Source organism: Anopheles ziemanni, chromosome 2, assembly GCF_943734765.1.
Source record: "Anopheles ziemanni chromosome 2, idAnoZiCoDA_A2_x.2, whole genome shotgun sequence".
Taxonomy (NCBI): Eukaryota; Metazoa; Arthropoda; class Insecta; order Diptera; family Culicidae; genus Anopheles; species Anopheles ziemanni.
This window is the reverse complement of record NC_080705.1, coordinates 86,021,051-86,046,630: the sequence shown is the minus strand read 5'-3', so window position 1 is coordinate 86,046,630 and position 25,580 is coordinate 86,021,051. Positions and strand designations below refer to the sequence as shown.

At 44.0% G+C, this 25,580-nt stretch overlaps 3 protein-coding genes across 8 annotated transcripts in view; all 3 read right to left on the bottom strand.

Moving 5' to 3' along the window:
• Positions 1 to 19,175, bottom strand: part of LOC131282079 (hippocampus abundant transcript 1 protein) — a 30,096-nt gene extending 10,921 nt beyond the window's left edge. For all 6 annotated transcript variants that reach the window (XM_058311471.1, XM_058311469.1, XM_058311473.1 and 3 more), the window contains exon 1: positions 18,087 to 19,175. In XM_058311471.1, the coding sequence (XP_058167454.1) occupies positions 18,087 to 18,167 (81 nt within the window). In that variant the 5' untranslated portion in view covers positions 18,168 to 19,175. The remainder of the gene's footprint in view (positions 1 to 18,086) is intronic.
• A 727-nt stretch (positions 19,176 to 19,902) lies between these two features.
• LOC131282265 (uncharacterized) lies at positions 19,903 to 20,705 on the bottom strand. The gene is made up of 2 exons (XM_058311679.1): positions 20,485 to 20,705; positions 19,903 to 20,416 (listed from the first exon to the last, which is right to left on the bottom strand). The coding sequence occupies exons 1-2, from the start codon at positions 20,703 to 20,705 to the stop codon at positions 19,903 to 19,905; spliced, it is 735 nt and encodes a 244-aa protein (XP_058167662.1).
• A 345-nt stretch (positions 20,706 to 21,050) lies between these two features.
• On the bottom strand, positions 21,051 to 22,912 carry LOC131294607 (ribosomal L1 domain-containing protein CG13096-like). The gene is made up of 2 exons (XM_058322652.1): positions 22,082 to 22,912; positions 21,051 to 22,021 (listed from the first exon to the last, which is right to left on the bottom strand). Exons 1-2 carry the CDS (start codon positions 22,834 to 22,836, stop codon positions 21,109 to 21,111), a joined length of 1,668 nt encoding a protein of 555 aa, XP_058178635.1. The 5' UTR covers positions 22,837 to 22,912; the 3' UTR covers positions 21,051 to 21,108.
• Positions 22,913 to 25,580: the final 2,668 nt, after the last annotated feature.

The window sequence follows — 25,580 nt, the reverse complement described above, 5'->3', positions numbered from 1 at the left end:
AACAGTTGCTGGGTGCCTCGTGCAGTGCCTTACAGGCTCAGCTCTGTGGTTATGCACCATTCGCCCTGTCGCCACCGGTGCCGCAATAACGTCGCTGCACGGATGGTCGAAAATCCGCAGAATGTGTAATGTGTGCATCCCCCAGTAGTGCTGGCCACCGTTCCGATCTCTTTCGCACGCGGACGTATTTGAATGCAAATTTAAGCATCGAGCTTTCCCACTCTCACCCCGAAAAGAGCAGCCCCGCAACAATCAAGAGTCGCGCAGAGGGCACCGGCATCCGGGAACGAAGTGGTGGTCAAATGTCGTGACTGGCATTTCCCAGGCTTGGAGTGTGGCGCGATACCGTGATCGTCATGAAACGCCACACACCGCGTGTATCGATTATTTATTACAGAAAGAAAGAGAGAGTTCTGATTTATTGCTGGCCCAACGCAAACAGATGTCCAAAGTAAAATATGTAGCTAATTTTCGAAGGAAAATCGAGTGGCCCACATAAGGAAAAGTATGAGGTCAAACATTTATAATTTCTTTTTTCAATTAACAATATCAAAACAAATTGATTGAAATTGCTGAGGATTCAAATGAATGTCAAGAGGATACAAAACCTATAGGAAACCTATGCCAGACGATCATTTTAATTATTTATCTCCACAAGTTGGTCAATTTAGATATCAGCCAGACGAAAACACTTGGCCAATTTTTCAGGACTGACATTTTTGTGCTCCAGCTCCAAAACAAAACTCCAATTGCTTTTCCATACGAAGCGAAATTTCTTCAAGACGTAGCCAGGGCAGATGGGTACAAATTATCGCATTCTCAGCCCCTTGCCACCCAAAAACATCGTCGAAAAAGGAGATCAAATGGCATCGCGTTCGCGAAAAACAAGTAAACGTTTCCATCATCCTTGACCCACAAAACGGTGCCACAGCAACGCACGCAGATAAACGATTTATGATACATTGCGGAATTATGTTTTATGGTGCCCGCGGGAGCACTACGGTATGATGAAAATGAACGAGAGAGTAAAAAAAAAATAGAACACCGGACCGATGGCCACCGGTTGGGGGAAAGGTCATTTGAACAGCAACAAAACTCGCCCTCCCTTCGAGTGTCGCTCAGTTTGGGGAGGGAAATTTGCGACAGGGAGGCTCAATTTGTTTCCACTTTCGCTCAGAAGTGAGGGTTGAATTATCCACCTCATTCGGAAAACAAATTTCGCACGCGAACAGCCGAAGAAAATAAACAGGCGTGCTGGAGAAAGATTAAGAAGCGAGTAATGACAAAGTATCGCCGCGTGCATCATGCAATAAGAACAATCTTTAACAACCCATCATCGCAACTATTGCTGCGCTAAACGACCGGCAAACAAACCGGTAAGATCACATTTACTTGCGTCTTGGGTAATTTCCCTTTTTTCCGTCAAGCAACGAACGTCATTCATCGTCGGCTGATACAGCGGGGAAAAATATATTTGACGAGTTGAGCTACGATTGACCTTCCGAGTCGCTAACGACACACTAAAGTGGCGGACATTTATTGTGGTATGAAATCGTCACTACTCTTCCAGCACATACATGTCGGATTGAGAAGATGCAAAGAATAAAAATCCAACAAATTTATGACCACTTCCAACATTAGGAAGATTTATATACATTTTTCAGCTTATATTGTAAAAAAGTGGTTCAATTTCTAAAGCAACAAGGTTTTCAAGGAAGTTTTATTATAAAAAAAAATGTAACTAGGGGTGTAGTTTGAATAACATTAAGCTAATAAAAATTACAGTTGCATTTTCAACCTTTACTTTCTATATTAAATTGTGCTTCGGATAGCTGTCTACATTTATATAGTTTCATGTATAAATAAGTTATGTAAAATTTAAACAGAGGTTTGAATATGAATATAAACCTGTTAAGATTGCGTTGAAGCAGTTCGATTAAAACAAAATGTTATTTCCGAAGCGGATCACATAAAACTTATTGAATCGAAAACACTCAAGGTTCTATACTCCTTTTGGCCAAAGGCAAACGTAAAGAGAACGCTTTATAAAAGTATTTGTTATAGAAGCATCACCACATTTCAAACGTAAAAGCAAAATCGCTCATGGCACCTGATTCTAAACCGGTTCGCAAGGCGATAATTAAAACCGAATCTATCTTGGATTCTCTAACCAGCCGGATCTGGCCCTCCTAATGTAGCTAAATGGGCAGAAATTCCCGCTCCGATCGATCTCGGGGATGGATTGGTGCTGCGCACCGGAGCAAGCACAAAACAGGCTAATGACGTTAAGTAATTACCATACGGACGGGCAAGCCATCGTTGGCACGTTAGTACACCAGGGCGTAGCTTACAGTGCCATAAATTAACCCTTTGTTTAGGCGAAAAAGTGTAGTTGGCACGGGCTGCTGGACTGGCCGGCCGTGTAAAAAACGTGCGCGTGAGTAATCCAACTAATTGTTTTCTCATGGCAGCCAGTCATTTGACCATCTGTCCCGAATGCTGGCCGAATGCCGGGTGCAGTTGGGCGAGGAAACTTTATTGCCACTAGGTTGCCACAATGGGTTGTTGTGCGTGTGTGCAAACATTGGGAAAAAGGACCATCTTTTTCAATTCTCGACGACATTGTGCCTTGAGACTTAATTGAAAACAAAAGAAAAAAGTTAATCTCGGAAAAGGCCCAGGAAGCCGGGTGACCTCGGCGACGAAAAGCCCGTCGGCCTGTGAAAAGCGACTTGAGAACGAAGCGAAACGGAAGTCAGACTTCTCGTCGGGTGAATTGAAATCAACAAAACTCACTCACCAGCGTGACCGACGGGCAGACAGACCGACGGGTTTCCCGGCCCCCTTCAGAAGGCCCGGAGCCAACAACACTCGCCGTGGGTCACGACCATGTGTATGGGAATGTGTATGCTTCCCTCGGCTGTTGGAAGGATGCGCAATGCTAGACCCAACGCGTCATCCTCTTTTCTCCTTCATTCATTTCCACACCGATGGGTGGCTTCCGGTGCGCATGTGCCAGCGTGGAAAAGTGCTGTTCGAATTCCGACGGAGAATTCGGCTCGCTGGAACAACTTGCCTCCGCTCAACCTTCCCCCCATCAGCCGAACTCGTTTCCATGCCACGCGAGGGACACGTTGTACTCGGTTGTGCTGGACCGTTCAAGCGAAGAGGACTTACGGAACACCACGGGGGAAAGGTGAGGAAAAAGGGCACACAACGATGAAAGAATGTGTCTGTGTGTGTCTGCCCGTGAGTGTATGCTTCGTGGTCAGGATAGGCGGACGGACGCCGTCGTCACAACGAGCAGTAATTTACAACAGCTGTCGATAGCGATTTTCTCAAGGTCTGCCCCGCGAACCGAGTGCACGTGCACCGAGAGCATGGGGTGGTGTCGCTTTTCTTTTCCTTCTGAATGCAGATTTTTTTCTTTTCCTTTTCAATGATGACGCCATCGGCGGCGACGATCGTCGGGGGGAAAAAAAGGTGAAACAGATCTGAGCGGTTTTATTGATACCCATCGATATTAATGGTACAAATGTTTGTTCAGGGAGGGAAAGAAATTTCTTACATGGGTTCCTCGCGTTTCTTAGAGAATTTTCTTCGTGGAGAAATGGTACCAAAAAATTCATAACAGAGAATAAAAAAGACCGAACCGTTTGTATAGAGTAGAGAAAATGTTTCCACGAAATATTTCATATCAGAAATGTATGTAATTGCAAAAAAATTGTAAAATGGCACCAACAAAACATTCCACATTAATATCGGTTCGAACTTTCATTTCAACGAGGGAAAAAGAAGCTTGAAAGAAAGGCTCACGATTCAATACTTCGTTGCTTTGCTGCCTTTGAATACCAGGTAATATCATTGTGGCGCTTTAAGGCGAAATATCATAAGCGATATTGCAGTATGCTAAATCCTTTCACCAGGCATACGAAACCAAACGACGGTAAACGACATTTGCCAAAGAGCCTCCCCGCCCCCAACTGGGCCTGGTTCCCAATTCCACGGAATGGTGTCACCGGCAGGGCCGAAAGGATCCACGAAGACGATGCCGGCGGACGGAAGAAAGCACAGTATTGTGCCGCTCGCAGAAATCGTATTCCAATAAGGGTAATTTCAGCGACACATGTCTCCGACACACACGCGCGATTATGCACGGTACAACGACCCAACGGTGTGCACACGTTTACCAAACAGACACACCGAGCCCGGCCCAACGGCAGGCGCATGTTTATCGACCTATCGAGCGCCACGGGGTACGGAGATTTTCCACCCGAGTGCCATAAAAACACTCAACCTAAGGACACCGGAATGGGCCCTTTGCGTGATTTTTCAATTTTGTTATGCTTCAGTGTTGTTTGAGGGGAACAAACAGCAAACTGCCAATAGTAATGAAGACGATGATGAACATGATGTTACCATCGAAACGCACACACCATTAATTTTGCATTGTCTCTAAAGAAAGAACTCCATGGCGGAAGAATCCATGCCACAAACGCGAAAAGATGGCGAAAACCCAAGAAAAAAAAACACTGGCTTATTTTTGAGGCGAAATATTTATAAAAATACATTTCGGCTCGCGAGAGAAACAAAGACCCCCACAGCTAATAAGAACTGCAACGGAAAACGCTTCATTCAGTTATTTGATTAATGGCCGAGGCGTGACTTTTTCCCAACGGGAAAAATCAGGGATTCTGAATGAAGTGAGCAAAACAGAATGCCGCAAACGAGACACTGCGGTGTAAGCAAACGGTTAAAACAGAAGCTAAAACTGAGCTAAACAAAGCAGGACCGCAAGCTTGCTTATGAAGCTTATTTGAAAATATGCTGAAGCAGGCACCAACACCAGGCGCCTCCATCGGGTCAGAACGGCAGATTCATGGGAAACAAAATGAATGTTCATTCGCTTTTTTTTTCTCTTACTCAGAGAAAAAAAGTGAATTATATTCTGCAGCTTTGCGCAGAACGCTCCTTGCACAACGTGCCGGGTGGTTGTCCATCAATCGTGTGAAGATTAATTAGGATGGCGAAAAACTTTCAACCTGCAACTGCACGATCCAGACACAATAGTGATCGTTTTTTTACAAAACTTTAACCCCTGTGTTCTGATACTGCACAATCAGTGAAATAATGAAGTATAAAACAAAAACTTTACATGGAAAAAAGCGCGATGTTGCAACACTAGGCGATGTTGCAAAAGAATAAAAGTAATAGTAAGTATATTCCCTCCACCGTTTCTTTACAGTAGAAGATGAGTCGCTGCAACTTTCACCAGTGGAATTTAAAATATTACTACTTAATTAAAATAAGGAGATTTTTGCTAGCAAACATCAAACTAATTCTTCAGTCAGAGCGATTGAAATTCAATTTATGATGTATTATTTTTTTGTTTTTTTTTTTTTTGTAGTAAATAGACATTTTTGAAACAGAAAATCAATGATTCAACTGACTAAAATTCCTAAAAAGAGTGAGATAAATGTCATTAAAAAAATAATGATTTCAAAACTGAAATTGGAAGGAGTTTGAGGATTTTAACAGATTTTTTAGTAGATATGAGAAAAAATATTCTACCTGAAGATTCACGTGTAAAACATTTTGCTTGGTCGTTGTCCCCAGCAAAACACCTATTATAAACCCCTAGCAATAAATCGCCCACTCCAGACACAAAGCAAACGCCACCAAAAACCGAGCTTTGCTTTGATCATGCTAATGATGTCCCGGAGTTTGCATTATCAAACCACTCGCTCGGTAAATTAAAGGTGCCAGTTTTGCACTTTTCTCTGGTGGGCTTCTGCAAACATTATCGGACCATCCCGCAGCCACCTCACCTTTTGCCCGCACATTGACTGCTTCCGCCTCGCGACCACCGCAAGCACACACAGTTTACCATCGGATGATGCCGGTAAACAGCTCTGGCTGGAAGTGAGCACACATCCAGCACCTCAGCAGGGGGTGAGGGGAGGGTTTGAAGTGGATGATAACGGGTCGTACCTAAACGGTTCGTCAATATTGACCGTCCCGTCAGCCACTCGAAAACGGGACCATTGAGGGCGTAGCTGATGAAAAACGTCTTATGGCTGAAAAAGAGACGAAAAATTCACCCACGTCCTACCCACCCACCCGGTTTCGGAAGACGCATTGCGAATCGATCGGGGTTCCATTGGTACAAAAAGTCACGCACCACAGTTTGGTCCAGCGCTAGGACCATTTTCAACACACCGCAACGCGTGAGAAGTAATCTACATGAAATGGAATACCGGCAGACCATGGAAAAGTTCCTGCGGTGCACAAACATTTGGTTTTGGTAGATTATCGGTCACGGAAGTGGGCGCCCGATGAGAGTAGCAGCTGAACACACTGGACCATGCTCAACAACGGTACACATCTGAATTATGAACAAACTAATTAGACAAACAGTTTGCCGTCGAAAGCTGTTCATGAAATATGCAACGATCGAGTTCCGAAAAAGTCCTGCGGCTACAGTTGACCAACCCTCACACACTGAGTGCATGAGCCTGAAAAACACAGTTTAACATGGCATTACTGGGAGAAAATAACTAGAGAAATAAGTAGAGAAAACCGACCTGTGTCCTTCCCTTCAGCCCGGTGCTAACAATCAACTGCTTCATTAGCACGATCGATTGAGCATACGTACATTGCTTTGGTAGCCTTCACTTCAATAACTTCACTGCCGGAGCCTGAAAGGCACAAGCAGTACTCGATGGCGAATTACCATCCGCAGCCAGCTCGTGTTCCGAAATTGTAATTAGTCGTTAAGCCGCGGATTGGAACAATCCAAGTGCTAGCGAATTACATATTTGCTCGCATATGAAGTGCGCCACCTTGGAAATCACCATCGATCGATGGATACTGCGGAAAGAATCGACTAGGCGGGCAATAAAAAAGTACAGCAAAAAGGACTCGAAAAAGTCCAGCGACGTTTCCAATATCGAGTCCAAACGAATCCATTCGCCAACACTAAACAGGGCGACCACCAGTTTGTGGCCAGCGCTTCATAAGGATTCAGCAGTTTTTCGCTCCCCAATGGACCCTCACCCACACACGACGGCACCCGCATATTTGGCCGGTCGCTCCGTACCGGTTGGGGAGTAATAAATATGCTGCCAAAATCGATATCAAACACCCGGTGGTGCATTCGTACGCCAGAGCATTGGGTATGTCGCTTCGCGATCCCTTCGTTCGTCTATTCTTGCCTTCGTAATCTCCTTCGCAGAAGCATCAGCGTTGTAGGGCATCGGTCCAAAGCAATTCGTGGTAAACACGGCGGGTGCTATCGACTGGGGCTTCTGCAGCGGGAAGTGCAACCGTCGTCGCATCGCTGCTGACGTTGCGTCGGGCGTGTCTGTGCGTCCCGTTGAAATAGGCTTTCATCGAGAACAGGCGGGCAAAAAGAAATGACCGCCGAGCGTGGCGATATGGACACCCGTGCCAACATGCATCTCGTCGTCCGGTTCGGTCGATGCCAATGGCAAACCGGTTGACCTAGACCTTAACGGAGAGTTGATGGATTGAGCCTGTCCTCCATTCACACGCGCGGCATTATCACTCATTGCGGCAATACTGGCGCTGATGAGGAACCACCTCAGATGATGCCATAAGGTACGGTCGCGCGCGCGGATCGAACGATTACTGCACCAACCAGCGTCGAGAACGGCAAACGATCACGCGACCTACTCGCGGTGTGATGTCAGTGTACCGGCCCTTTTGGCTACTTTGTCACCGCACTCAACGGTTCTCCCAAGCGTCATCATATTGTCGAAACAACGGCCAAGCCTAGCTTGTTATGTAACTTAGTTTTCCGGGCGATGGGGATGCTGGGAATGGACGCGTTTGACAGAAAAGATGAGCTAAAATGAAATCACAAATATTAAGTTAAAGAAATCAAAATACACCTGCTGTTTGGGTACAAATATTCAAATCGACGATGACGTCGCATCCAAATCGAATCCAATCCAAAAAGAAAAGAAAGGATGCCAGTGCGAGGACAGTGGGAAATAGCTGGCAGCGGCAACCGTCAACGACGACGTTACATAATTAGGCGCTTCAGTCGCCCGGAAACAGCCTCTCCGGTGACTGCGGACACCCGGCGGGCGAACAACCAAGCAGGCTCCCGCATGTCGCGCCATCAGCGACGCCAAGAAAATCGAAACATGGAATCGAATGTGTGCCTTTTCCAATACACATTTTGCCGACGATTGGTTTGTGATCCATTCAGTGTGAAAACTACGCGCGCCCTGACCACGCTCCAAGAAAAATGGAGTGGTAGAAGAAAATGGATGCTCGGAGACAAACCGAAGGGAAAAAAAACGCAAACGGATACCAACAGACAATGGCGGGCAATAAAACTAGCTATGTGTCTCGAAGGATAGAAAAGGAATTCGATACATTCGGCGCTATTTCGCAATCGCTCTAGCGTTCTCGTGCGTTTCGAAGGACGAGAATTCGCGACCGGTCGACTGGGCTCACGGTCATCGTCCACGGCGGGGAGAAAACCCCCCAAAGGAAACCGACAAAAAAACGGCTCCTCTCAACCAACTCCAGAAGCGCCATAATTCTACCATCGGGCGGAGAGGGATATCCTTTTTATTTCTATTCATCCGTTTTCTCTCCTTTACTTCCCTTCTGCTATTCGCAACGAAAAGCTTCTACATCCTTCAACGTTTCTTGACACTACGTCTTAAGTACATTTGTCCTTAGCGGTGGCAGTTTTAGAATCGCATTTTAGCGTAGTAAGCAAAGAAGAGATTTTTTTCTCCTCAACAATCAAGAGTAAGGAATTTGTTTGAACTAGCATCTAAAGGACTCTATACGGCTACCAAGGAACCATTGCTGCAACCATTTGTGAAACATACGATGTAGCAATATTTAGTTTTCTCAGCAGGCACCGCCACACTACAGGCAGGAGAGAAAGATATCGGTCATACATACTCTGGAAGGTTGTTGTTTTCCGCCCTGGCAAGGGGTTTTCTGTGGAGCTATGATTTGCATTTCGCAAAAGTTTCGCGCTGCCGCGCCAAATATTTCAATCTTCTGCAACAGACGCCCTCGCCCTGAAGGCCCTCCCTCGTCGGTCCAATGGAGCAATGTATGGATGTGCAAACGGCAGACTTTATTATCTGGTTCGGAAAGCTATCCGTTCCGGTTTTTTGATTTAGTGTTGGTTTTGTTCTAAAAAGCTGTCAGACGAAACGTTCCCTACGGTGAATAGTGGAAAAATATTGCTTTTTTGTTTTTGTTACCGAACGGGATAACGTTCTTCACGGCACACGCGAGAAACTTCACACGATTTAGGCGCTTTGCTGTCCGACGGGACACAAGCAGTGATGTTTTCCTCGGGGGAGAAAAGTCTACCGTTTTCCAACACGCTAGCAAATTCCGGACACGTTCGTCTTATTGTCGCACCAAGAAAAACTGAGGCAAAAAACAGTTCACTTGCCCTCGCAGACGGCTACGGTTTTCAGTCGACTGAGTTTAGATGAGGAAGGTGGCCCTCCGAATGTACTGTACCACTGACAGGAACTCTAATTTTCTATTCCAAACAGCTTCGATTTTTGCACCTGATTATCCATCGAATGCCTCTCGTGAGCTGGTTCTGTTTAATTTTTCCTTTGCTCGCTGGGATAGTTTTCCACTGGCACGATGCTTTTAGCACTGGTAACGATTTTCTTCATCCAACGTTGCGTAGTCAAACGCAGTAGGCAGCATTAGTAAAGCAGTGAGACCAAGTAGGCTTTGGTGTTGATTTTCACTTTCGACGGAAAATTCACTCCACAGTTGCGACAGCAGTAGAAAGACCCTGCGTACTCTCCTTCCCACCAGAAGACACCACCATTTTTTCTTTCACCACCAAAAAAATAAGAAACCAAAAACGACGAGCAGCTTCATTCGCGTTCGACGGTAAAACACGAACTGAGAGCTCTGGCCCGTGATCATGGCTCGCGCACCGAACCCCACATGATGTCACATCCCCCCAAGGAGAGCCATTTTGACGGCGTGTTCCGAGGGTGAGCATCGATTTCCGCTCTCGACTCTCTGTCTAGAACGGCCTGCAACGGAAGGTAACCAACTAAACAGAGACGACCGTGTCCTTGTTTATGTGTTCCATGTGCTCTACGGCATCCATTTTTGAACTCGATAGCCGTGCAAGCGCTCCCCCGGAGAATGTCGACGAAGGATCGCAACTTGGAGAGTAAAAACAATGGTTTCTGTGGCCCCATGCCAGCTCTCGGTATGCTCCATTCCGTTGCAGACCGAAACGTTCTATGCTCTCGTGCAATGACCGCTTGCAGGCTGAAATATGAACTGTCAGTGGAGAAACTTATCGTTTAGTTTGTTTGTAGTTACAACAACGCTCGACGCTGCGCATATTTGCATTCGCATTTTTTATTGGACCGTGTCGGCGACAGTATCAGCAATTCGCCCTGGTTTAGTTGAATAGCTTTCTGTTGAAAAATACCATAAAAACTATATTTCCGTATTTAAACAGCTCCCAAAAACTGCTGGTTTGAGTTTACACACGTTGACAAAGATAAGATTTCAATATCGCAATGCAAGCAAATAAAGTTTCTCTTCAGCATTCTTCGCCAAACACAAAATAGGGCTTGCGTAAATTTTACACCCATTTGGGTAGGGTTTGATTTATAACCAACTAACTAATTTTAAAAGTTATATTAAAAAGCTTTTATTTTTAAACATTTTCTCGGTAACTTCCATTACATGGTAAACAAACGTACTAACTAAACACGTGGTACGTCTTCAATGACCATAAGCAAAGTTAACGGACAATGTTTAAAATTTCTGCACGTCCACCTACAAACGTTTAAACGGACAGCAAACAAACGTGTGCAATGCTACAAATATATAACCAGGGTTGCGATGAAACCACGTTGGACTGAAAGTGTTGGCGCAAATAAGATAAATGTGAAAATAAGCTTATATTGCGGTAGCAAAATTGCAGCAAAAAGAATAGAGATTTTGAATGGACATATGGCAAGATCGATGAATATTTACGTAGTGCTTCCTTCGTCATCATTCGCATACTGTTGCAGGAATGTTAATAGTCAATCGATGCGTTTAATTACCTAAAACGAGAAACAAAGTACATACACGAATTAGTTAATGTTCATAACCGGAAAATTAAACCGCAGCAATAAAGTTCTAGGTACTATATCCTTGCCTCTCTGATATAATCATATGCTTATAATAATAGTCACCCCGAAAAATCCCGGTAAAATCAACGACAAATAGCAACAAACCGTATGACTAACTGCACAAGCTCGTGTAGGTGTGTGTACTTTTTATGCAAATATAATGGCGCCGCCAACTCCCTATGATAACAGCAGCCGTAGCTATGTTATTATCATCATCCCACCCACGACAGAAGCATATAATAAACCAGTGATGTCAAACTCGTTTCACCTTGCGGGCCGCATTTCCTCCCAAAATAGGTTCGCGGGCCGCATTTTCTCCCAAAATAGGCTCGCGGGCCAAACCATATAATTGATTGGAGTGATGAAAATATGTTCTTATCAATGTGGTTTTATCTTAACAGGCAATCATATTTTACATTTTCACATTTTTTCATATTATATTACTTCTTATAAAATTTACAAATTTTGAGTAAAAGAGAGGGTTTGTTGCTCAGTCGTTTTCCAAATTTTAACGAATTCAAATCAAGTTTATTGAAATATATGTTGCAGTTCAACACTATTGTGTATTTTGGTAAAGATTTTAGAAAAGTAAAGGTATATAATTACAATAGCTAACTTATTGCTCCGCATGTGTTTTTTTTTTTGGAATGGTATTGTAGTTCATGACGTTTGTTTTCTATAAACACTAATTATCCACTTGTCTAGAAAAATCTGTGACATTCGTTCAGTTCTCTTGCAATTCGCAGTTCGTGAAAAAAATTACATTAAATATTTTGCTATTTGCTATAAGCCAATACTCAAGGATCCAAACTTTCGATGTAATGTTTCAAAGGGGTCGCGGGCCGCACCCAATGTTCTTGCGGGCCGCATGTGGCCCGCGGGCCGCATGTTTGACATCCCTGTAATAAACGCTGGAATCTGTAAACCACCCCAACGTGGGTCCACTGCCAACGTGGAACCATCAGCGATGATCTCAGCCTTTTTAATTGCAGCAAATAGGGAACACCGGCTTTAGCTAATCGCGCCTACACACAATGACCAAAAATAGAGATTAGAGTCGCTTAGTGCGTTAGTGGCGACCCAGATACTTGTCGTTGGGCAAAAGTGACTTGGGAAGAGAAGAGGAAACGGTTAGCAGCGGGAGGCTGAAGATGGGAGCCCGGAAGTCCAGTGGAAGGTAAGTGTAAAACAAAATTGTAGCCCTCGACATTGATCGTTTTATGGTCGGTAATTCTTCTGGACGTGGCGCACGTGATCGTCCAGACCAGGTGGGCGCTCAACAATACGGAAATAAAAATCCCACAAGGTGTACCGTTGGAGATTGGATCATAGGAAACAAAGCAGCGAAACTTCTTCACCTCGTGATGCACATGTTTCCAGCGCACGAATCGCGTGCCCCCGAGCATGCGGCCGCGAAACAATGTGGAAAACCACGCGAAACACCACCCCCCACACGCTAACCCGCCCGCCCGACGGGTGTGTGTTCCGCGAATCAAAAGGCACACAACAATAAAGCCCCACAATCAACACAACGACCCGACGACCCGCGTCAACCACAACAATTGACGTCAGTCGGCCGGGATGGCTGCAAGAAGATGACGGCTGGTCAAGAGAAGGTGACAATAAATTAGCGGAACTCGGCCAAACTTGACGCGGGAATAATAAAATGATCAACCAACTTGCCGAGGATACATGCAAAATTGCCACATGCTCGACGGCGACCGACAACATCCGAATCGTCCCGTCATTTCGGGGCACGGGCCGCTAGAGTTAATGAAAATATGATTGCCAAACGAAAGCAAAAAGAAACAATTTGACAACGCCATGCTTTCTTGAGGAACTCTACGAAATGATGACTTGAATTAAATCAATTTACAACAATTAAAGTATAATTTCAATTAAATCCTATCTCCTCTAATCTATGTTGCTTATGACTAAGCTCATCGTACAAGAATTCTCTGTTGTGCATAGAATAGTTTCATGTTCACTGGAATATTTACGTTAAGATTTGAAGTAATCTAACATTTCTACATCTCCGATGCAGTTCTTCGTATTGTTTTTAATACAATCATTTTTTACTATCTACTTTTGAATATAAATAAAAACACAATAGGAAGAGATACTTATAGTGATTTAAATTCACAGATCATGTAAGCGCACCTTAATCTTAAATTGAGATCATTAGTTTCCAAGCAACAAACGTAATCAAGTCGTCGGATGAAGATCGTTCGTGCCACCGCGTCTGCTGTCCAACAGAGTTCCCTTGTCCGTCTGATCTATTTAAAGCCACTTTAAGGAGCCAAACCATTCCAGGATCGGTCAAAAACGACCAAGAAACAAAGCGTCGGACAAACCGTCTTCATAAGGCAGACGTAACCGAAACCGGTGACAGAAACTGCAAATGCAATCGGTAGAGCGCGGCAGATTCAATCATTGGACAATTGCATCGGCCACAAACCGAAGGCAAAGGCAGTCGACCATCGGTGAACGTGGTGCGAAAAGGGTGACGACCGAGACCACTTGAGAAAACGTATGCTGGAAGGTTACTTGTTCTTGCCGTTATGGAACGCATGGCATAAGGCGATGGTAAGGCAATATTTATTTTTAGGGAAGCATACAGCTTTATCATTTTCAATTAATTCCAATCGCTATTGGAATCGCGTGTGGGTGCAAATCATGCAGAAAAGGCGGCCAATGGAAGCGGAACAATTCTTAAAGGCACGATCGTTTCGGGCCCATCGCCAAACTGAACCTTGGACCCTTCGAAAAAAAGGGGAAAAGGTCACAGAGGGGGTATAACACATTTAATAGTGCAAATTTTTGCACTTTTACTTCCACGATCCAATACGACGCTGAACCCCGCAACAAGTACTAACGACGTTGCGAAAAGCACTTGCATTAGGAGTAACGTGTTAATTGTAACGGTGTAGAGAGCAGAACGCAGAGTAGGCTGAGGACATCTGGGCACAATTGCAACCGTTGAGCAAAAGGTAAATATTGTTGAGCGACACCGTTTCGGGTCTTTCGGAAATAACCATGAAGTTTACCAGGCAAATAACAACAGCTCGATTAACATTCAGAGGGTAGGTTGGTCTATTGCACCAAAGTCATAAATTCTCGTAAACCGAACAGTCTTTTGAGAAGCTACAAGAGAAAATACATATAAAAGCGACGCCTCCTTAGAGGAACAAATTACAACCCACGTGCAATTCCTACTCAAATAACTTGAAGATCTAACGTCCTTTCAGAATGTAACGCCATATCTTCGAATACAAAATGAGAGCTTTTACAACATCAAAGAGCAAAAACAAGCAACCACCGGCAGTGGGTGTTCAGTTAGCAGAAATTACCATCCGCAAGATATAAGAGAACTTTTCTACCTCGAAAGATACACAATCGAATATGCTCGATTGAGCCATTTCGTGGAAGCCGACGTCTACAGAGCGTGGGATATAAAAATAGATAAACTAAAGCGAAGCACTCATATAGATGGCCGATTTGATGTCGCAACACGAATTGAGCTTAATCGTTCCAAGCTCTAACGGATATTGATCGAAGCCGAACGGCGTCTTATCAGTGGAAAGGTTGGCATCAATCGGTGGGTCGCAACACATGAGCATGACACTGGAGAAAATTTGCTGTATCAGGTGTGCGTTCATTTTTCGCAAACGGCTCTGGTTCCCCCAACCCATTCGCTTCCGGTAGCCACCAGTGTGTCGTCGTGTTGATAACGATATTGGGAAAGGTGATAATTGAAACTGAAGGTGTGGTGGGCACGCTAGAAAACAGTGAAACAAAAATTGCTCACTGAAACATGCAGCCACTACCTCGGGTGGAGGCGCTTCACATGGAAGCTTACACATTTTCCGCTGTGTAAACACGAGGCAGGTCAAATTGGGTTAGTGGATAGGAAAGGACGAGAAAAAAAGCGAGTGACGCATTTTTGAAGGATCGTTTAGCATTTTATGAGTTCGAGTGGCCGAAATTGGTTGTGGACTGTGAATGTATCAATCGACCAAGTAACAAAATACAGTAAGTATTGTTTAACAATAACAACAGAACGGAATTATGCAGTAAAAAATTAATAGAATGCGCTCGAAGTACCTTCAATTGGAATTATTCTTCGAGTTTTACAGTTTTCGATTTCACACCGCGAAAGCTAAAATTAATCTTCCATTTTTGGGCCGAGCTTTCGTTGCAAAAAAATATGGAAGTAATGAGCAACATGTGCCACATGTCAAATCGACGACGCACGACGACGTCAGCGCACAAAACATGTGCTCCCTCGGTCGGGAGGGATGTTGAACAAATCGTCTTACAAATTTCCTCCCCGCACACGCAGTGGGGGTGGTGTTGGCACTGGTGTTGGCAAAGAACGGAATGATTAGACAAATGCAAATAGGTTCAACTGAAACGAAAAACCAACGCAGTCTTCTGTTCCGGTAGCGTTCTTTTTTCATCATCATCACGGCAGCGGATTGAAATCTGAAGAAAAGCAAATGGAGCACCTCGGATCGAACCGAAAACAGTTCTCATTAAATTCGCTAACATGAAGGAACAAAAAACCCAGCCACTGTGGACGGAAATTTGGTTCTGCGGCATTGTAATAACATGCACCATGTGTACCAGTGTTTATGCTATTGTCGAAAGGCAACAGAAAAATCATAAATGCGCCATATTGCACCCAGACGCCCTTCTATCCACCGGAAAACAAACGTTCGAATGGAAAAGGCCAGAGAAAATGTGATGCTTATTTGGTCAGTTTTTACAACATCTGGAGTTTGTGGAAGAATATTGCAACCTCCAACAAACAGTCACAGCGGCGTCATGTCCGTCGGCAAATGGTTATTTATTTGCACCGAAAGAGTAAAAATAAACGAATCGGTCGTTCGTACATCGACTCTTAAATTGTATTTTCATCCGATGGGATCGATACCATTTCAAAAAGAATAGGGAAAAATCTTCTAACTGCTACCTTTTTTAGTATGAATTTTGCCACACCATGAACCTGACCTACGGCTACCTCATGCATCTTAGGCGAAGGAATTCCCGATCGTAAACTTTTTTTCTTCTGCAAAGTAGCTTACGATCGATATACTTTCAAAGCACGGCGACTTCCATCCCGGGCGAGAACTCGAAGTTGCACACCCAAAATGGATGGCGTGCCGAAAACCGGTTGAAATCGAAACTCGAAAATAAACAATCATCGTAGTAAAATCTACAGGTGAAGTATGGAAATAATTAAGACCACTGGCACAGCGTTTGAAATGAGAAGATGATCGATCACAGTAAGCAATGTATATTTAAAAACGCTGTTACATTGTAGAGAAAAATATTCATATACAATCCATGGATTTTGATAAAAGTAGATGATTTCGATACATTGCAAGCGTTACAATGGATGATTGTTTTAAAAACAACATTGTGCTTTAAAATGTTAGGCTTCTTTTCCTTTGCGTAAAAGGAGAAGGGCTTCACTTGCAAGCAATACCGATCATTATTTCCTCCGGTTTTAAGCCGGCTCGGGTAATCACAATCCGGTCATGTTGCTAGTCCCTTGCGATCACGGTCAAGTTCAAGGTACCGGACTGGGGCGAAATCAGAAGGTCCAGCTGATCAGCTGTAGATACGATCACCGAGACCGGTAAGTAGAAAGTATGTTCATACGAGCGACCGCAGCGTCCACTCGGGTGGTTGCGTATGTTGTTCATGTATCTCTTTCAGCTCCATTTTGCGGGCTTCACACTATCTCGTGTTTTTCTTGGGCTCCATCTAGAGACGGTTTTTATTTTGGAAAGTGGCCGCCAGTCTTTCACTCCTCTCCATTACTCCCCTATTTCCAAGGCAGAGGAAAGGTGAAGTGCGATAACAAACAACAACAAAAACCGGTTCCAACAAACCTTGACTTCATCAACATCGTCAGCGCATTGGCGTTTTGAATCGTTCCGAAGATGTTAAGCGGAACTATCCAATGGTGCATCCACTTGACCAGATATATTTTTCCCTCCCGAATTATAATAATCATGTCTTTTTACATTTTAATTGTACGTCGTACGTCGAATTCAATAGTTGACCGTGCCACCGTGACCATATGGGTTTCATTCGCTTTCCGTTCGTCAAGATATGTTTTTCTTCCTGTAAAGACCGTGAACAAATAAACAGTTTCTCTTTCATTTCAAGGCCCATCCTATCGGACAAGCGTTTGCCGGCGTCGTAACGTCGACGGTATATTTTGTCAACTATACATCCGTCCACGCAAATTACATTAGTGTGTGCTTACGTGCACAGGGCCCCGGCCCGGAGGTAGTCATGCATGTCGCACGTACCGTACCGTAAAACCCAATTATAGTTCCCCCCCGGACGGGGTTTGAGGTGAATCCAAAAGGTCTTCCAAAAGACGCGAAACGTGTGCGAGCAGCGATGACATATTTATATTTTGCCTATGCACAAGGTGACCTAAAGGCGACTGGTTCGGTCGCTCATGATGCGATTGTCGAATTCTAAACGGTCTAGGACTGAATGGAGTTTGAGGTGAAGGCGAAGAAAGCTACCAAAACAAAGCGAAAACGGATCGATAAGTGTATAATGGTGCTCCTTCGGCGTTCGAACTGTTGCGCTATGTTGGTCCTTCGCAGTATGGTATGTGGGAGGATGAAGTCATTGGTCCTGGATTGCCATTTGATTGTTTCAGCCCAAAAATCATATGTACTCATGGGCGCAAAAGGAGGGATAGAGTGACTCATGGCCATATCGGAATGGCGAATGGCGATGACGGTATTTTGGGGCGTGTATTCAAGGGATTTGTTTGCATTTTCTCTCATACTTCTAATCCGCCTCGGTGGAACGAAACCTTTAAATTAAAGCAACCCAAATGATAGGCATTAGTAACATTACTCAAAGGCTAAGTAAGCTTACCGTTATCACGCCGTCCTTGATGATGGCCGTTTTCCGGCTGCGAAGCACCATGATGGGTTTTCGTAGCGATTTTTTCGTCATGTTTTTCTACCCTCCTGTTGGTTTCTTCCCTCGGCGGTTCACTCGATTTGTCCTCTTGCAGGATGCTGCGTGCGTAGCCCACCTGGGACGCCGATTTGGGATATGTTTTCAGTAGCCTACTCGACTCGACCAACTGTGCACACACCTGCCGACTTTGATGGTCGATATGATAAGATGATGATGATGCTGCACTCTGTGGGAATATCTTTTCGTTGTCTGGACCCCACGGTTATCGTAATCGCGGGTACACACACGCGTACACAAACACACACATGAGCAACACGCGCACAAAATTCGCTGACCGGATGTGATTATTTCAACAATCCGATTCTTTCTGTTTAACCGCTGGAAGTTGTTTTATTTTCCCATTGTTTTCACCCGTGCTGAAGGCAACGACCGGATACGGTTCCTTCCGCTCGGACACGTTTCATGTGTTGATTGGGAAAAGAAATTTCCAACCCCCTCGACATGACACTTGCTGGTGCTCCAGCGAAAAATGTCCACCTGTTTCTAGCAGCTCGAACTGATAGGCGGCTCGCGCGATACATCGGTTTCAACTGGAAATTCCTTCCGCACTTCAGCGACTCAAAGCGGGTGGCTCGTGAAAAGTCATAAATTACTCATCGAAACAATTCCCCACGGCACTCGAGACTGACTAAAAACTTCTAGAAAATGTCACCAAGTACCAAGACACAAAAATACTGGTCGGCGCAACAGTGGCAAGAACGTTGCCTTGGAGCTAAACACCAACCGACGTTGTACTCCATTCGACGATGCTTTGCTCGGTTTTACGGAATTGGAACTGTTTTCTCGTAAACCACGGATGCACTGCCAGTGTCGTACTGACCTAAGGGCCCAATTTTCCTTCCTCCCGTGTGAGGCACGCGAACTTCATCACTTTTAACGTACGCCAGCACTCCGGATCAAGCACACGTACGATTCGCGTTTGCCTTCGACGGGTGCAAATACCTCGCTTTTCGCGGTGATATTTGCTTACGGATACGTCGAAAAGTGTGTGCCGCTGAGTTTTGCAGCTTGACTTCCCACCGCAGCTGCTTCGAAGCGGGTGCTTGGGTTTTTTGTTTTTCAACGTAGCTTCCTGTCTCGTTCGTTAAGACCAAGGTCGGCGGAGGAGTGCAAAGGAAAGGGTCCGAAGGTAGCTGTTTAGAGGTAGCTTCATCCAGAGCATTTTGACGTATCAATCCATGGAAAGAGAAACAAACTTTGACAATCAATGCACGAACAGTCAATGCATTTTTCATCAAAAACTATACAATAAATTCATATTTAGATTGTATCTCGCAATACTTGCATTAATTTAGAACGCATGTCCATCGAATTGTGTAGTGTGTTAACCACGGAAACGAACAATTTCATATGACGACTGTCAAATTGATTTAAAAAAGGGGAACTTGCAGGGTTGTGTTAGCTTCTATTGTCAAACGATCCAGAACCATGCTGCTCAATGGATTGATTTGAATTAAATTTTAATGTTTTATTCTCAAAAATGATTTGGAATACATACGAATGGCCAATATGTTAATTTGTGTCTCTAATAGTAATGCATAATAATAAATAATTTCGAACACAGCAGCATTAGCACGTTCTAAAATCTACGTTACAAAATGAACATTCTTCACTAATCCCTTTCGGAGCAAAACTAAATTTCTTTCAAAACCAACCAAAATGAAGCTATTTAATTAACAACATATAATTAAGACATCGAAATCGATGGTCACCACCGTTTATTGCGCTTGAGAAGTAATTTGAGTGCTGTTTTGATCTCCTCCTCGTTCATATTCTCAAAATCTTCCGCCCGGAAGGGAAAGAACCGATTATCGTTACCGTTAGCTGGTGCCCCGTTTCCCCCGGTATCACCCGTCCCACCACTCGTCTGATCCTCAACGTATTCATCCTCGTCCTCGTCTCTCAACCGTTGGCGATTGAGATACTTCCACAAGAACGTACCGAGCACAAGCGTATTAGCTACGGCTATCGATTTTAATCCCATCAATATTTTCAACGGTACAATAAAGGCCTGCAGCAACAGCACCGGAAGCGTCATCACGGCCAGTCCGGCGATCAGGTACTTCAGCAAGTGGATGATCGACGTTCCGATACCGCCCCAGCTGTGGTCGGAAATGCTGATCGATTGCAGCGATGGTGAAAGATCCGGTTTACACTGTTTCGCCGTCGGACCGGGGCCCGTCAAAGGAGGGTGCACAATTTCGCCATAACCAGGATACAATCTGGATTTCGTTGAACCAAATAAAATCTTTTACTTTTCAGCACAAACCCTACGTGTATTAGCACTTACTCGTCTCCTTTGGGATCGTCGTAGGTGTAGTAGCGCACATTTCGTTTATTACGCGAATCATCTGGGACACTAACCACGTCCGGTGAATCAATTCGGTTACCTTTTATCGCTTCGTACACGGAAGAAAGCACCAGATCCTTATCGATTGTAATTGGTGGTGAATGTCCAGCGGTGCATTTAAACAAAACCAGTACCACTAACGTATAGAAAACACGTGCCATATCGAAAAACGCGGGTACACACAACTAAATATCAATGAAGAATAAACCGAATGGATCATTTGATCGCCCTTTTATAAGTTTTGTTGTTCTGGACCTTCCCTAGAACATATTCCACCTGCCGGTAATTGCCGTTCTAAGCGGATTAGCAAGACGGTTGCCGATGAAAATGTTTCTGAAAAGAAAACGTGAGTAGCCAATAGAAAGGCCTTTACTAGCAAATAATTCATGTTTTCTCATCATTCTGTCCGAATCGAATAGATCAGATCAAGACCCACACGGTTTTCGTGTTATAGCTTGTTTATTCATATTATAAATTCACCAAACATAGTAAATTTCATTACCATCATCATCATCATCTTCATCACCAAAATCGTTGGCATACTCCTGGTCATCTGGCATATCTTCATACGTCATTGATTTTTTCGGTTTTAATCTTTCCCACATCCTTTACCTCCTCCTTAACCTGAACCACTTGATCGTTTTCGGTTTTAACATCTACTGCCTTTTTAACTGCCTTTTTTCCTGCCTTTTTTACCGCCTTTTTCTTCGGTATTTCGGGTTTGGGCGTTACGGTTGAGGTTTGTTTATTGCTTTTTTTTTGCTGGGCGCTCACAACCACCGTACCATTGTTTGTGAACCTAACTCTGCCACCAGTTGCCGCGAGCAGCTTGCGGTTCTGTTTCTCGATAAATTCCAGTTTAGGACTGTGCTTGTACGGTACCGGTATCAGATTCGGGTCAATATTGCTCACGTACAGCGGGAACGAAGCGCTGACCGTACACGCCGAAATCAAGTTCAAAGCTTGAATGTTTAACCACCCACCGGGATGTATGGTTTTCAGTTTCTCCACCAACGCCATACCATTCTCGACCGCCTGCTCCACCGGCATCCAGTCAGCGGCAAACTTTATGGCGGTCTGCCTGCCCGAGTTGGTCTGACGGTATGTTTCGGTGCGGAGAGCTTTTTCAATTTGATACTTCACCTCTGCATCTTTGTCCAACTTCACTGGGATGGGATTTTTGCAACGAGTAATGAAAATTTTCCCGAGAAATGCAAACACATGGCCATTGATACGCGCGTCGACTAGAAAACGGTCGAAACGATGAACAAGCTTTAGTTTCATCTCGAACGATGAATAATCTTCCTTCAATTGCCGGAATGGGATGATTTGTGTCACACCGCTAATGCCCAGCTGCTGCAGCTTCTTCTGCCAGTGGTCCACAGATCCCTGATAGGGTACTTTTCGGCCAAGTTTATTGTCACTAACGATGAGACACGTATCGTCCTCCTTGCGGAGCGTCGAATGTGGAAGATCGCTGAAAGAAAACGGGCGTTAGTCAAAAATCATCATCACCGAAAGCAAGAGCTCTACTTACATTCGACAGTTACGGACTGGTACTTGCGGTATCTTTACCGACGAAATTTGAAGTGCGTATTTAAAGTCCTCACCAAACAGGCGGTTTCTATCGTCGCCTCTTGCTTTCTTCTGAACATGCTCAAACAACACCTTGAAGTTGGCAGCAGTAACAAGCTGCTCCGGAACAAGCTTCAGCGTAGATTCAGCTACTTCAGCTGCAACTGGTCCTGTTTCCCTGGGCTCCCTAATTTTCTTTAACTTATTGTTTCTCTTTTGTCTCTTTTGTTTCTGTTCGACCTTGAACCGATCCCAGAAACCATCTTTGTCGGATTTCTTCGCGGGTTCGGTTTTAAGCACAGGATCTGTTTCTACCTTCTTCAAGCCATTCGCATTTTTTTCCGGATTTTCCTCGCTGGTAGCAACGGATGGTTCAGCATTCGCTATGGGCTTCAACGGAGGTTTCGTTTCTGCAGCCTCAACTGCTTCTTCTTTAAACGGCTTCGGAACAGTCATGCCCTGCGCATCCAACGGTTCCGTCTTCACCGCGATGGGAGTACCGGATGCTTTTTTACCTTTGGCTTTGCGCTTCACGGAAAGATTCTTCTTTTCGGCGAAGGCAAGCGGAGAAGCCACGCTGCTTCCAGTCAACTTGGTGGCGGCTACTTTCAGCTCCTGTTTAGGCTTCTTTGCCTTCTGTATGTCGGACTTGGTTTTCTTGATGTCCACCAACTTGCTGTCGGCCGTTTCGGGTGTTTTTTCTACCTTTACCTTCATTTCTACGTGCAAAATTGGGTTTATTTCGACACAGAATCACACGACAAACTCAGAACGCACGTGTTTACCGGACCTCCTTTTGACGTTTACCTGACAACCGCATTTTGGTGCGCCATTTAAACTAGAGGAGTACAAAGTGAGTCAGAATGAATGAGTTATATCTTCGCAAAGAGTGGAGCGACTCAATACGCCAAGATGATTTTATTCCGATTTATTTGTGATTTAACTCACTCGAAAAGATTTGGCTCTATCAAAATGATTGAGTAGTTTCGTGTGTTGAAAAACTCTTCAAGAATCTTTACGATTGTGCATTGGCGTGAATATTTCCAGCAACCAACAGAAACAGCCCAAGGAGAACCTTGCTGCACTTTCCTACCAAAGGTATACATGCCTACCTAAAAGAACCTTGCCAAGTGTATTTTTGGTAGGCATGGACTCCTCATAACCTACCAATAATTTTTTTTTGGGAGGCACCGCAGTGGAAGGAGGTACTGGCTGTCAAACCTTTGTTTGTTTACTGTTTACTGTTTACTGTGCAAGTCTGCCCAGCAAGCAAGCATTCGACCGTGTTTTTACCAGCGTATTCGTTGTTTAATTAGTTGTTAGATTTGTCTTATAGCCGTTACCGGTTACAGCGTGTTACCGGGTGTAACATAATATCGGTGGCCAGTGTTCGATAGCAGCGCATGGATCGACCGACTCGGGGTGGTTTACCAGGGCCGGGTTAACTCGCACCAGACAGTAAGTACGTGTGTAAGAACCCACAGCAGAGTTCTTACTGATGATGATTTTTCCGCGCTTTTCACACATTTCAGTGTCTCGACAAGGAGGAAGAAGCGGCTTCAAGTGAACATCAACGCGTTCTACGTGTTTTCACTGGCCATGACGGAGTGGTGCTGCACATCGTACATCGAAGGAGCCTGCAACGATCCGTGGTCGCTGTTTGCCAGCACGAACCAGAGGAGGCGTCGGACGATTTCTGAACATTTCCCCTGATTGCTTTCCGAAAGGGACGATATGTATATAATATTATCGATGTATCAAAATAAAAAAACAATCAAAAATATTTTCCTTCATGAAAATAATTATTTTGGGAAAGAAAAGATGTCCTGAACCCAGCTCATATAATCTACTACGAATGGGTATACGTTTTTTCCACGTATAGTTAGAAACAGGTGTTATAAACGGACAGTCACGTTGTCAAAACTGTTCTCTTTTGCTCTGTCCCGCAAGTATTAAGAGAATTGTTTTACCCTTCTTTTCAGAAGTCGTTTTACACCTAGATTGCATAGGAAATCTGCTGCAAAAGAAGGGGTAAAAGAATTCTCAAAAGAAGAGCGTGCAGTTCTGAAAAGAAATCTTTTACTCCAAAATAACGCCAAAATTTCTCGTTGGGTACAGACGTATTCGAGTAAAATAAATTGCAATAAACGAAATAATACGCGTAAGTTATGCAAATGTGTAATTTACATACATCTGAGGAATTTACATCGATGTTATAAACCCAATCTACTGCCAAGTTTTGAAAACCGCGTACCTCCGTATCCGCGTATGTCGAGTACCGCGTATGTCGGATATCTACTGTACTACATGGAAGGTTAAAAATATTTACGGTAAATAAAAATGTAACTCTAAATACACATGGATATTAAGCAGATTAAAACGTATCATTAAACCACTTTTCTAAGAAAAACCAAAACAATTAATATTTAATTCTATTCAAGAACATTATTAAACTTGCGCTAGGGGGATTTGTAGTGTTTATGTAGTTTTGATCTTCACCACACGAGTTCAATTTCACTTTTTTAAACAATTCAACAGTCGTACGATCTTTCACAAAAGTACCTTTAGAACTCCGATTAATGGCAAGACAGGACGCTTTTGGTGGATTATTAATGCATTTAAAGTAGACAGCATCCCAAGAATTTCTCCAAAAACCGCGCAATGAAAGTATCACACTACGTTTTATAAAACACTAGCTCGAAGCCCCGGCGAAGCTCGGGGAGGGAAAATGCGACAAAAGTTTTTATTTTTGGTTCATTTTCTATGCTATATTCAGTTTGTCTACAGACATATCAGTCGGTGTGATATCACGCGGCAATTTTCTTTCCTCAATAGTCTAGGGGGCAAAGTGCATGGGTAATGTTCCGGAGGATCGAAGTTCGAATCTAGGCTGGGAAAAAATTTTTTGTTAACGGTTGCAAAATTTTTTTTCATGATACTTTTTAGATATTCTAAGTAATTTTCCAAATCCGATCATATTTTGATACATACATTGCAAATTATCATAACTATTGTTAAATTAAAAGCTTGGTGGTTCAATTTATTAACATAGCCATATGCACCAGTATTTTCCCATTGCCATCCACTTATACAACTGGTGTACTGGTAGTGGCGCACGAAACTTGTCTCAGAGGTTTGGTGTTCGAATCCCGATTGGGATAATCAAGTAGCGATATTTCCTCATTAATTCTTACTTGTGCTATGGTTCCTCGGCAAGACTACGGCTTCGCTCTTGGTAAACCCGTGTTCGAGTCCCGTTTCCACTTAGAGTCAAAATGTAAAAAGCATGCTGCACGTGCACTGTTAAAATGTAGGGTTTATTGCCTCGTCTCATCACGGGACTGTGAAACTGAAATTTATAAAAATAAAGACTAGCTGGAAGCCCCGGCGAAGCTCGGGGAGGAAAAATGCGACAAAAGTTTTTATTTTTCGTTCATTTTCTATGCTATATTCAGTTTGCC